The 13,848-nt window shown below is 46.0% G+C and overlaps 1 protein-coding gene across 4 annotated transcripts in view; it reads right to left on the bottom strand.

Annotated features, from left to right (window-relative positions):
* Positions 1-13,848, bottom strand: part of GNG4 (G protein subunit gamma 4) — a 79,971-nt gene that overhangs the window by 23,157 nt on the left and 42,966 nt on the right. For all 4 annotated transcript variants that reach the window (XM_072755925.1, XM_072755926.1, XM_072755927.1 and 1 more), the window contains 2 exons: positions 13,734-13,847; positions 8,804-8,912 (listed from right to left, as the gene is read on the bottom strand). In XM_072755925.1, coding sequence (XP_072612026.1) covers positions 8,804-8,902 — 99 coding nt within the window. In that variant the 5' untranslated portion in view covers positions 8,903-8,912; positions 13,734-13,847. The remainder of the gene's footprint in view (positions 1-8,803; positions 8,913-13,733; position 13,848) is intronic.

Raw genomic sequence — 13,848 nt, 5'->3', positions numbered from 1 at the left:
GTTTGGATCTGCAGATTCAAGTCTTCCTTTATTTAATGAAAACTTTTTATATTCTCCCCCTTAAGAGTATTTTCTATTCCATTCGTCCTCCCTGCCTGGAACATCAGCATCCAAATGTTGGAATGTTGCTGCCAGTCTTTATTTCTATCACCCTCTCTCTAACTGCTTTGATCTGACTGTTCATCTTTTCTTTTGCATTATGTATGAGTTTCTGAAGCCTGTGCCTCACGTCATTAATTTGGTTTTCTACAGTGTGTGTTACATTCTTTGCTTCTTCTAATGCTGTTCCCCATCCCCCCTAAATTTCTTTCCTTAGTTTTCTGCCTCCTTTTCCAACTCATTATTTTATCTCCTCTTTGAGCTAGTGTTTCATAGATTATATGTTTTCTTTACATTTCTTGAGACTATAAAGCAGTTACCTAAAGTTTTCTTTGGTGTTCTGGAAGAAGACTTTTTCCTAAATGCATACTTTATTGCTCTTCTATATGCTATAGTCTGGTTCTTGATTTTTTTTGGCAGGATGTTTACAAAGGTCCATAAAATTTGTATGGAACCACAAAAGACTCCGAATAGCCAAAGCAATCTTGAGAAAGAAGAACAAAACTGGAAGTATCACAATCTTAGATTTCAAGACATACTACAAAGCTGTAGCAGTCAAAACAGTATGGTGCTGGCACAAAAGCAGACACAGAGATCAATGGGACAGAATAGAGAGCCCCAAAATAAACCTACACTTATGTCATTAACTAATCTATGACAAAGGAGGCAAGAATATACAATGGAGAAAAGACAGTCTCTTCAACAAACAGTACTGGGAAAACTGGACAGCTACATGGAAGAGAATGAAACTGGACTTTCTTACACCATACACAAAATAAACTCAAAATGGATTAAAGGCCTAACTGTAAGAAGACCCAAAACCATCAAATTCCTAGAAGAAAACATAGGCAGTAATTTCCTTGGCATCAGCATAGAAACATTGTCCTAGATGTCTCCTGAGGCAAGGGAAACAAAAAACAAAAATAAACTGTTGGGATGACACCAAAATAAAGCCTTGTAATCAATAAAACTAAAAGGCAACCTATGGAGTGGAATAAGATATTTGGAAATGATACATCTGATAAGGGGTTAGTATCCAAACATATAAAGAACTTATGCAACTCAACACCAAAAACCCCCAAACACTCCAATTAAAAAAAAGGATAGAGAGGGCCAACCCGGGTGGCTCAGCGGTTTAGCGCTGCCTTTATCCCAGGGTGTGATCCTAGAGACCCGGGATCAAGTCCCACATCAGGCTCCCTGCATGGAGCCTGCTTCTCCCTCTGCCTGTGTCTCTGCCTCTCTCTCTCTCTCTCTCTCTTTCGATGTGTGTCTCATGAATAAATAAATTTAAAAATCTTTTTTAAAAAAAGGGCAGAGAACCTACATAGACAATTTTCCCAAAGAAGCATCCAGATAGCCAACAGACATGTGAAAAGATGCTCAACATCACTCATCATTTGCATCTAGGGAAATGCAAATCAAAACTACAATGAGACATCACCTCACACCTGTGAGAATGGCTAGAATTAGAAAGACAAGAAACAAGTGTTGGTGAGGATGTGAAGAAAAAGGAACCCTCGTGCACTGTTGGTAGGGATGCAAACTGGTATAGCCACTGTGGAAAACAGTATGGAGGTTCCTCAAAAACTTAAAAGTTCAATTACCATACGATCCAGTAATTCCACTACTGAGTATTTACCCAAAGAAAACAAAAACATTAATTTGGAAAGATGCATGCACATTTTTGTTTGTTTTTTTTTTTTACAGATTTATTTATTTATTTGAGAGAGGGAGGGAGAAAGAAAGCAGGGGGAGGGGCTGAGAGAGAGAGAGATTGGGGAAGAAAGACTCCCAAGTAGACTCATGCTGAGTGCAGAGCCTGACATGGGGCTTGATCTCACGACCCTGAGATCATGAACTGAACCCAAATCAAGAGTCAGATGCTCAACTAATTGAGCCACTCAGATGCCCCTGCAATGCTTTTTAAAAAGTAATATTGCAAAATTGGAAATAAGGGAAATGTCCAAGGATAGAAGACTGTTTAAATAAATTGTACATAAGGTGATGGGGTAAAGAAGTAGTAAAATGACATTTCAGGAGAGTATTTACTGACCTGGATATGTCATCATAATATACTATTTGGTGATATAAGCCAGGTTGCAAAACATAATCACTCCAATTTTATAAGAAGAAAAATAAGCAAATAGCTAGATGGAAAAAACATGAAAATGTAGTGGTTATAAATTCTTTAAATTTTCTTCCTCATATTTTTATTTTCGTATTTATTTATTTATTTATTTTAGATTTTTAAAACTTATTTATTCAGGAAAGACACAGAGAGAAAGAGACATAGGCGGAGGAGAAGCAGGCTCCATGCAGGAAGCCCGATGTGAGACTTGATTCTGGGACTCCGGGATCACGCCCTGGGCCAAAGGCAGACGCTCAACCGCTGAGACACCCAGGCATCCCTAAAATAGGAATTAAAGCCCTCAGAATTAAAGACTGAGAATATTTTCTCAGTCTCACCTGAAGCGTCTGGATGTTCTCTCTCTCTCTCTGAGGAGCCTTACACACACTAGATGCTTAGAGATATATCCAACTTACTCTCATATCTTTATGGTTTGAAAAAAATTCTAAATAGAGTAAGCAGAGTATATGTAAAATATATCTGCTATGCTTGCAAACTCAATTCTTGTGTTTTTGCATTGCCTATACAATATTTTTATCATGTATTTACTTTTTTGTTATTATTAATTCATTTAAAGATTTTATTTATTTGAGGATGGAGGAGGAACAGAGGGAGAGGGACAAGCAGACTCTGTGCTGAGTGCAGAGCCCAACATAGGGCTCGACCCCACGGCCATGAGATCATGACCTGAGCCAAAATTAAAGTTGGATGCTCAACCGACTGAGCCACCCAGGAGCCCATGATCATGGATTCTCTTTTCTCTTAAACACCAAATTACAAAACCTCAATGTCCAAGAGTAATTGGGAATAATGCCTTTTTTTTTCCTAAGGCAATTCTATTTCCCTTTTCAAATTGTTTTCTCCAAAAGTTTCTTAACTGTTATGGAGAAGACTGTGAATGACTGTCATTACTTGTCATGATATAATCTTTTTTTTTCTGTCAATAACTTCCCAGACTAGTCTCTTCTGCTGCTTTTAGGCTTTAGCTTTTAGAGCTTTCATCAACTAACATTATTCTTTCTGCTCTCATTTTTTAGCAGTCTATGGAACGCAAGTTGATATAAAACATGTTGATCTATCTGTCAGCAATCAGCATATCAAGCCTGTGTTGACAAAATTAGTCTCAGCTGAATGGCAGCCCTATTAGGGATTGTTAGCACATCCACAGCTGTTTAAGTCATCTGCTACAGGCCTTAGAGCAAATAGAAAGAGAATGGGCATTGTGGGCTGGCAAGTCTGTCAGCTGTTTCCTGGTCCCAGCTGAGAGTTAGGTTTGCTTAAGGGTGTGGTCCACCTCCAGAGCCCACCAAGTCACCAGCCCAATGTCAGCAACTTCTTTTCCTACAGGGCAGGAGAATCAAAGTGCCCTTAGTGGTGCCCAGTGGAGAGGCAGCTTCCATGAGCCTTCTGGGAGCCTGGGACCTGGCCTGCTCAGGATCTCTGTACCTTCCCCACGGGACCACAACTTCTCCACAGAAGCTCTCTCCTGGGCTAGACAAGCTGGCTCCAGAGACCATTTTCTCCACTTAAACCTCTTATGCTTGGTTCAGCTCATATCTGCCATAACTGTTTGACAAATTTTCCGTTTGATGATCAACATCACTTATGTAATTCTCAGTAGAATTTTATATTGCTTAAGCCTCTGAGCTTAAAGAGGCTCAAAAAAGAATAAGGCTCTGGGTATTCTTCTCCTGCGGACCAAAATTATTTCCATGATAGTCATCTGTATGTGCTATTTTATTTTATTTTTTTAGGATCCTGAGTATCATTTTCCAGGCTTTTTGCTTTTAGGGAGGCCAATGGGTTTTTTTTTTAAGATTTTATTTATTTATTCATGAGAGAGACAGAGAGAGGCAGAGACAGGCAGAGGGAGAAGTAGGCTCCATACAGGGAGCCCCATGCGGGACTTGATCCCAGGACCCCGCCCGGGATCATGACCTGAGCCAAAGGCAAACTCTCAACCCCTGAGCTACCCAGGCGTCCCAGCCATATGGGTTTTATGTTGAATCTTTTTTGTTCTTATGATATGTGGCAAATATTTACTTTTTTCTTTTTCTTTCTTTTTTTTTTTTTTAGCAGCTGATACTGGTTCCCAAAGAGAGAGCCCATCTTTGTTAGGAAATGCCCTGAGGAGCTCCTAGATCAGACAGAGAATAATCCCACGGTTGCTGGGAAGCAGGTGTGAGTTGGAGGAGGTACTCAACGAACAGTAAATGCAGGTAAGGAGGGTGCTGAGGCGGTGGGAAGAGGGTCTCGGAACCCAAGAGCGTGTGGGCCTGAGGTCTGGCCGCGGGCTGTGTGTAAAGCCCCGGCCCATGTTCCCCGAGAAGTCTGGGATGAAGCAGACGTTGGCCCTGGTGCTTTTGTGCGATAATATTTTGGGGGGACAAACAGGACTTTAAGACCACAGTGGATATTTTGGCTACATTTTCCCTCCATAAACTGCCCAGACCTGAGTTCAGTTCTATGCTTTTTCTTACCTTTGCAACGCAAACAACCACCTAATGCAGTTACTTTTTTCCTCTTCTCTCTCCCTTAACAGACATCCCGTTTACTCTCATGACCTGGAAGCGCCATCCTTCCCTTCCCTCCTTCTACAGTAGACTCACTTCCAAACCTCGCCAGTCATGGTCCTTTCTGGTTGCGTTCCCAACACCTGTCCTAGCCCGCGCTGTCCCCCAGGCCCCCACTGCGGTGCTTCCACTCGGAAGCAGCTTCCGTGGGACTGGTAATTGCATTATTTCCCCCACAGAGCCTCCCGATACTCCCCCTGCAGGGTACTCCTCCCTCTGTCCAGGGCCCAGCGGGAGGCATGGGGCACTCATCCCACCCCTCCACCCCTCCCCCACTCCGCAGTAGCCCGTCCTTTCTTCTAACACGTGCACCTGGCATTCCCACCACTTTTTCTATGAATTCAGTGAATTCTATGAACTGCTCCTTGACTCCTTGCATGTGGCTTCCCTCTGTCACTTACCATCCAGGCTCCTCTTTTCCCTCCTCCGCTCCTGCAGTGAACTCCCACCCATTCTAGAAAGACCACTTCTTCTCCCTGGTGACTGTCTTCCTCTTTCCTCCCTCCTCAAGGCCCTGTTAAGGTCAATTTGTTTTTTGTTTTTTGTTTTTTTTTATAAATTTTTTATTGGTGTTCAATTTGCCAACATATAGAATAATACCCAGTGCTCATCCCGTCAAGTGCCCCCCTCAGTGCCCGTCACCCAGTCACCCCCACCACCCACCCACCTCCCCTCCACCACCCCTAGTTTGGAGCATCCTTGATGGCTTCTCTTTCTCTCCAGATCTCTGTTTTAGTGTCTAGCTAATTGATACCGCACTTCATTTTGCCAAGAATTGCATCAAGTAGATTTTTTCCCCAAAGCCCTGCTGTGCCCTGAAGCAAGAGGTGTCTAGGCTTACAACCACATGGGAACTTCACACCCATTAGGATGGCTATTATAAAAAGTAAGTATTGGCGAGGATGTGGAGAATATTGAAACTTTATGCATTGCTGGGGGATATGTAAAATGGCATGGCCCCTACGGAAACCAGTGTGGTGGTTCCTCAAAAGCTGAGCTAGAATTACTGCATGATCCAGCAATCCCACTTCTGGGTATGTACCCAAGAGAACAGAGATCAGGAACTCTAAGTACTTGCACACCCATATTCAGAGCAAGACTGTTCACAGTAGCCAAAAGGCAGAGGTATTTCAAGATGATGAACACTGTCAACAGGTGAATCGATAAATAAGATGCGGTACATGCAATGGAATATTCTTCAACCATAAAAAGGCAGGAAGTTCTGACACATGCTACAACATGGACAAACCTTGAGGATGTACGCCATGTGAAATAAGCCACACACACACATCCTCTTACATGCATAAGGTTCCCAGAATAGTCAAATTCATAGCAACAGAAAGTAGACTAGAGGTTGTGAGTGGCTGGGGAAGGGGGGAATGAGGGGTAGAGTTTCTGTTGGAGATCATGAAAAGTTCTGGAGAAGGATGGTGGTGACGATTACATGATACTGTGAATGACCTTCATGCTACTGTATACTTAAAAATGGTTAAAATGGCAAATTGCATGTTATGTGCATCTTATTACTTTCTTAAAAAAATAAATACATGTTCAAGGTTTTGTGAGTGCCAGAAAAAAACTCACATGTGATGGTGCAGCTACAGCAGAGATATGTCCCTCGGGACCACTTCTCTCCATAGGAAGCCCTGGACCATCTTTTCAATAACAAAACTATGCCCACTCTGAACCAACCTGATGTGGCTGTCAGTAGCCTCCTCCCTGGAATTGCGACAGTCTGAAGATTACTGCAGGAAGCACTCTCCTGGGATTCCATCACCTGGTCACCGTAGGAACAGGATGACCTACCCTTCTGAATACCATCTAACAAACCTGACTTTGAGTTGGTTTATGATTTCTCCTTGTTCTTTTAGAGACTGTGCATGGGTCTTCAGGGACTCTTGAAGAGCCCTTCATTGTGGGGACATCTGGTGACTATCAGGGCTGAGGGATGGCAGTGACTGTCAGGGCTGAGGAGTGGTGGGTGACTGTCACAGATGAGAATCTATAATTACAGAATTTATTGTCCTTGCCAAAGTTAGACTCCTGGGCATGGCAGCTGTCCCACTGCTAAAACCGGTGCCCACTTTTTCCTAGTCTCTGGACATGGAGCTTGATAGTTGGGCTCTAACTTCTTTCTCCCTAGTGTCTCCCACACGGACTTTTTTGAGTTCTGCACCTGTTTCTTGGTGTGTCTGCCTCTCTGATCCCATCTCTGCACTCTCCTCCTCCCTACACGTTTCTGCAGCTTTGGCTGCCTGCTGGCCTCTGACAACTTCATCTCAAGCTGGCAGGTCAGTTCTCTCATGTCCCCGGCTCCACACTTCATCATCTGGATGCTCTGTACCTATGTACCTGGCACCCTCAAGCTGTCCAAAGTGGCTTTTGCAGCACAACCTGCAGCTCTTCTGTCAAGTCCAGTTGCTGGAAATGAGCCCTCTTAGCTTGCACTGGCCCCCTCTTCCCCTCCCATATCACTTCAGAACCAACTACCAGCTCCTACCTCCACAAGGCCTCTGAGCAATATAAGGTGGCAGCCCTGTGTGTTTGTATCCCAGCACCATGGCTAGGGCAGAGCAGGTTTGCAGGCATCTTTATCAAAAGGGCAAGTCTCTAGGGGCACCTGGGTAGGGTGGCTCAGTCAGTTGAGCAACTAACTCTTGGTTTTAGCTCAGGTCATGATCTCAGGATCTTAGGCCTGAGCCCTGCATTGGCCTCTGCGTTCAGTGTGGATCTGCTGGAGATGATCTCCCCCCCTCTCTCCCTCTGCTCCTTCCCTCTCTCTCTCTCTTTCAATTAAAAAAAAAAAAATCTTAAAAAAAAAAGTCTCCCAACCATCCTCATCCTCTCAGCAAATGCTTGTCCTGTGTATCTCATTCTTAGATTCAATTCTGTACTATTGGGGCTCTCCCTCCTTTAGAATTGTTTGGTTCCTTGCTCTTTCCTCTCACCTAGAGATCAAGGAGTGATGTCTAATATATAGCTGGTATCAATACAGGCAAGATGGAGATCCTGAGTACAACTGGCATACTCATGCCAATGTGTATCACACTGCATCCCCTCCTTGCTTCATATATCATTATGTCACTGTGCATGCTTACTGTCACCTTGGATAGCTGGAAACCCTAAAGCCTCAGGGGAGGGAATGACTGTCCTGACAGAGGCAGGAGCTGGTGCTCTCTGGCCATAACTTCTGCATGAAGGCAGGTCTCAGCGATGGGAAGCCCGGGAAAGCCTGTTTGCTCTGCCAGCAGGAGGCTTTAGGAGGCACCCACTGCCCCCATGCAATCTGTCTTTTTTGAATCCCAGATGCTTGGGCAAGACCCCTGGTTCTGTGTGCCCAAGGCCCATTGGACTTGAGACTCCTGCTGTCAGGCTCCTGATGGGGTTCCAACTCTATCACAGCTGATGAGCCTAAATGGCATTTCAGGGCCACATGTTTTGCCTGGCCCCCTGCCTGCTCGTAAGTGGCATCTGGAGACTAGGTGATTTCATCTTGCCTCAGCCTTCCCAGCATGAAGAGATCTACACTCATCAGCGAAAGAACATGGTGGGAAATGACTGGCACCTTTCTTCACTTTTCCCATAGGAACATTTGACGAACACAGTGCACGGTTCAATGCTCCACTCCCAACAGCATCCCTGTCAAAATACCCAACGTTGCCTAACCTTGACGTCACTGGATTGGGCAGGAAAACTATGACTGATCTCGCTGTTAAACCCTCTTGCTTATTGGCATGACAACAGAGCTAAATAGAGCTGGGATGAATATGAGTCTATTTTTGGCAACTCCTTACGGAATTCATGCACACTGTGTATTTTGCATCATTTGAATCCTTGAGCACACTTGGAATTTGGATGCAAACCCTCATTTGTAAATGTTACAGCTGCCAAGGTTGGCTGGCGGCTCTGCTGGGTGACGTGTTAACTCTCAGAAGGAAACAGGAGGAGTGTTGTGAGCTGGGTTTTAGTCAGAGGGTAAGGCTGACTCGTGCATGCTTACCTTCACCCTGTCCATACAGGCTTCCATCTTCAGCTGCTCTACAGCCTTCCTGGCTTGGGAGATGCTAGTGGTGCTGTTGCTGGACATGACTTCTTTCATCCTGCTGCCCCTGAAACAAGCAAAGGTGAAGAACTGGAAGTGCTGCTTCCAAGGTGAGGAGGACTCTGGCTTACCTTGATCCCCTCTCATGCCCCCTACAGCTTCTCTGTCTGAACCAGGGAGCATTTGTATGTGAGCCCTCCTGGGACCAGAGAAAGAAATGTTTCACTAGAGTGAGGGAAGCGTGACCTCAGATTTACATTTAGCAAGACTTTCTCAGCTGTAGGTAGAGGGAGTGGAAGACACCTGATGGCCCCAGTGGTACTTTGCTACCCCTGTGACCATTGGTAACACCTTGACTTCTGTGTAGTACTTTTTTTTAAAGATTTTATTTATTTATTCATGAAAGACACAGAGAGAGGCAGAGACATAGGCAGAGGGAGAAGCAGGCTCCTTACAGGGAGCCTGATGGGGCATTCAATCCCCAAACCAGGATCATGCCCAGAGCCAAAGGCAGACACTCAACTACTGAGCCACCCAGGTGTCCCTTCTGTGTAGTACTTTGTTAGGAACAAATAATTTTCCTACACGTTTGTTCATTCACTCTTCTAGGAGCCTCTAAAGTTGCAAAACATATTAAGTTCTGTTTTGTAAGTAAGGAAAGTACAAAACTCAGAGAAATTAAGACAATAGCTAAAGATCTCACAGCCAAACTGCAGATCTAGAACCCAGACTCAAAGCTTTGAAGCCCAGCGAAGGAGGGTTCTTTACATGGTTTCAAATGGCCCCCCAACAACCTACCCCTGTAAGTACTGTTTCCCCTGAAAATAATTGCTTTATTATTAATTTTAACTTGCTCTAATTCCAAAAATCTTAGACTCTAGGCTGGGAGTTTGTTTTAAAACAATAACACACACACACACACACACACCCCTATCCCAAGCATTGATATATTTTTTCTAGAAGAAGCAAGAAATTCTCCCTGATGTGACATGGAATCATGCCACACGACTAAGAAAAGAACAGTGTAATGCTAACTGTTCCACAAGCAACCATAGATTTCCACATAGATGCCGTAGGTTTCAGTTGCCCCCGTCTAATGACAAACTATTTGGAAGGGGCCTAATCATTTAGTCTGAGAGCCGAAAATGGGTCACACAGGGGGCAGTAGCTTCCAAAGGCACACAGGGAAACATGAGGAGGCTAAGCCGTATGTTGGTGCACAGGCCACGCTCTGTGGGGTTTTCACACATGTGCAAACTCTGTGGTCCAGGTGAGACATGGTGGTGGCTTCACATGCCCAGATGCAACTTTTTGAAGTCTCTTATTATAAGATACAGAGAAGCTGCCTAAATCAGAGTCTAGTAGGTGTGTGTTCCTGTCTTGGTTGGGAACTTCTACTCATTGACAGAAGGAGAATCATGAATAGTTGGGGCTTGGAAACCCTGGGGTCTCCTACACCCCACCATGGAGAGTCGTGCGTGCATTTCTGCATGTGTATTCAGGTATATATATGTCCCTGTGTGTGTGTCCTTTTGCCTGAGGTGACTGCCCTGTGCCCAACCATGTGTGCGTGGCTGTGCCTCTATGGATGTGAATGTTTATGTACACCCATATGCCTGTGTGTCCATGCAAAGGGAAGGATGAGACATAGTCTAGTTCCCAACCCTCTGCGGCCTGATGGAAGTCAAAGAGGAGCCAAAAATCACTGCCCTCAGATCCTAAGCTTCCCTTCCCATTCCAGAACTCATCCTTCTCTTTCCTCATCATTGGCTTTGGGCTTTTAGGAGTTGGGGAGGTCGCTGAAAGGGGGGCACAGGGATGGCTGAGGAGAAGGCAGCTGAGGGCAGGGTCAGCAGGAGTAAAGAAGGAAGTCTGGGGGAGGAAGATGGGGGGGCTCTGCACTGTTTGTGGGGGTGGCTGTGAGGGTGTATAAGTGGGAGGACGCATGACTTTCAGGAAATGTTACCAGCAGAGCCAGAGCCTCACCAAACCTGGAGCAGCGCTTTCCCTCCCTCCAGCCCCTGGATTGAGAGCACCCTGATCCCACCCAACTATTTTCTCATTCTTCCCCTGTTTATAAAGAGGCGCACATTTTCAACATACTCCACTCTTCAACGCAGGGAGAGAACTCTGGCTGATTGCTTAATATTGGAAAAGATCCCCCTTTGCCAGGTCTGGCTTCTTGTGTCCCAGAGACAGAATAAGCTGGTAGGGTGGGGACTCCTACATCTGAGATGCAGGGACTCTTAGCCCTGCCACATCCTCTCTGGAAGCCCCTCCGCCTCCTTGGTTATATCTCCTGGGTCCCCTCCAGACCATGTCTGTCCACATCTGCAGTAGCACCTCTGATCACAAACTTCCGAGCCTTCCTCACTCACTCCCTTACTCCCTCTCAGCCTCAAAGTACCATGTCCCCAGTGCCACACAGTGCCATGGTCAGCCTTGTGGACAATCCAACTCATGGCCACTCACTTTCTCTCAAGACTTGTGTCTTTTCTGCCATATCAGTACAACACTGTCCCTGCTCCACTCACATAAAAGGGCTTCAAGGTGATGCTGAAGAAACCACCCATGTACTGGCACTGGTGCCATTACATACAGTCAGCCTTTGCAAGTCCTCAGAGCTGCCTGCTATCCCACCCCTTTCCCCAGTCACCCCTCATTTTCCTTCCTTGTCAAGGTTCACGAGGAGAAGTCTTGTCTTTGGCTGCCTTTATTGAATAAGTCTTGCCATATTGGCCACTGGGGAATGCGCAGGGCAACCCACCCAAGCCCCAAGCTGGATGTACCTTGGACAGTCCACCTCTGATCCTCAAGCCTGGGAGAACACCTTCTTCACAGTTTAGGCCACATCTGTCAGGTCCTCCGGCACTTTGGCTAGAAGAATCTCCTCATCCAAGGCTGATACTTCACGTTTGGTGGGCCTATCCTCCTCAGGCTCTGCCCTATCACTCACCCCTCTTCCTCCTGTAATGTTGGTGTCTCTGGGTACCCTCTCCTCAGCATATAAAAATATATTTATGTCTTTTTCATCACCTTTAAATAGATAACAATAAAACAAAAAACCTTCATTCCTCCTAATTTCTGCTCTTACTCAAGAAAGAAGGGATAACTACAGATGCCCATGAAAGGACCCCTTACATAGCACATCATGGAAATGCCAAAAATAAGGAGAGAGCACTCTTCATGGGACACAGGATGACAAGCCTGCTCCATTCCACCTCCTCTGTCTGTTCTGCTGCCCCTCAGCCCTGTCAGACCTCCTCTTACAGGAGTCATCAGTGACCCCGTAATGGTTTCATATCTGTATGTTCATGTGCTGTCTCCATCCAAGTGGCTGGTAAGGTTTTGCACAGCACAGGTACCCAGGACCGGAATTGTGACCCCCACCCCAGACCTGGACATTTGTAGTTCACAACCTCCTGAGGTGATTCTGGCACAGGCCACAGGTGGAGAACCATGGCTGGCTGTCAATCACTTCTACTCTATTGTTCCTTTGTGTTCACCAAATTACCTTGAGAGCTATTCCTTGCATTTTCAGGACTCTCTAAATCAGCCCTTTAAAAATTTAATCAGTGTGTGAATCCCTGGGGATCTTGATAAACATAGGTTTTGATGGAATGGGTTAGGGTATGGTCCAAGAGTGTGCATTTCTACTCAGTTCCCAAGTACTGCTGGTCCATGAGCCACACATTGAGTAGCCAGGCTCCGAATCACTGAATGGTAACACTGGAAGGGAACTTAGAGGTCCAGGTCCGATCCTCTTACTTTTTACATGAGGAAACATATTCAGGGAGTAAGTAACTTGATTTTGTTGAGCTCCTTCGTGGAAGTGGAAGGAGGCATTTCCTTAGTGTGGCTCCCAGCCTGTCACCCCTCTTGGGCCTAGTAAGGTGTTTGGGGCAAGAATAGGGTATCCCCCTTTCACCTGGTCTATCCTGCTCTCCCAAGACAGACTTCATCCCTCAAAGGATCTTGAACTTTACCTAACTTGGGACTGAGATGGCAGGGGAGGAGGCAAGACAATGCAGGGAGACTAACTGGCACTTTTGCCAACTGGAGCTAACAGCAACCGATGACCTGCAGGAAGGTTCATGAGGCCCTCCCCCCAACTTGGCCAGGTAGCTCTTAGGTTCCACCTGAATAACATCTCTGCCCTTTTGAGGTTATCCAGACACTGTACTTGCACATGAACCAATGGATGTCTCTCCACATGCATAAGTGTGGATGTACACTCCAACTTGACCCATTCAGAAAAATGGCAGCAGGGACAAAGTAGAGATGGAATGAAGCTAACCATGCACACTGACTCACGCCTCTCAGCTTTTTTTTTTTTTTCTGCCTCTCTGCTTTTGAGAAGATGAGACAGAAGGGAAATTGAGCCAGCTGCTCCAAGCAGGGGCTCTGTCACTGCCCAGGTCAGACAGTCCTTTCTTCTTGGGCACACGGGAACCTACTCACCCACAGACAGGTTTCACAGGGAAAGTCTTACAGGCTGTGCCCTGTGCATAACTCAGAGTGGGGTGGGGGGCATGGGCAGTGCGAGGTGTACACAGCTTGGTTTCCCAGTGGAGATCCAGCAGCACATGGAGATGGCTCAGTTCTCCTCTCCCATGTCCCCCAACAGGGAGCACATCCACTCACATGGGGGATGATGTGAGGTGGCGGGCAACTTGTAATACAGACTTCATAAGGGCCTTAGGTCTGCTGTGGAACATGGAGAGGGTGACAGGATGGGAACAGCTGCTAGAAGAAAGAGTGTGAGGACCTGGTCACACATCAAGGACCCTGACAGCCCAGCCTCCCCACAGGCCCACACATGCACCGCTGGCAGACACCTGGTCTCCAGAGAGAACCCACTCTTGGAAAGAACACATCACTTCCTCACCTGCTGAGAGGCGGCACAGTGACAGGCTTCGGCAGGGGACAAGCTGGTGGCAGCAGGAGCAGCTGATGGTCGTCAGACGAGAGGCTGATTTGAGGATCCTCCTTTGAGGCTCACC

The sequence above is a fragment of the Vulpes vulpes genome, chromosome 4 (assembly GCF_048418805.1).
Source record: "Vulpes vulpes isolate BD-2025 chromosome 4, VulVul3, whole genome shotgun sequence".
Taxonomy (NCBI): domain Eukaryota; kingdom Metazoa; phylum Chordata; class Mammalia; order Carnivora; family Canidae; genus Vulpes; species Vulpes vulpes.
The sequence above is the reverse complement of the archived record's forward strand: the minus strand, read 5'-3'. Positions and strand labels throughout refer to the sequence as shown.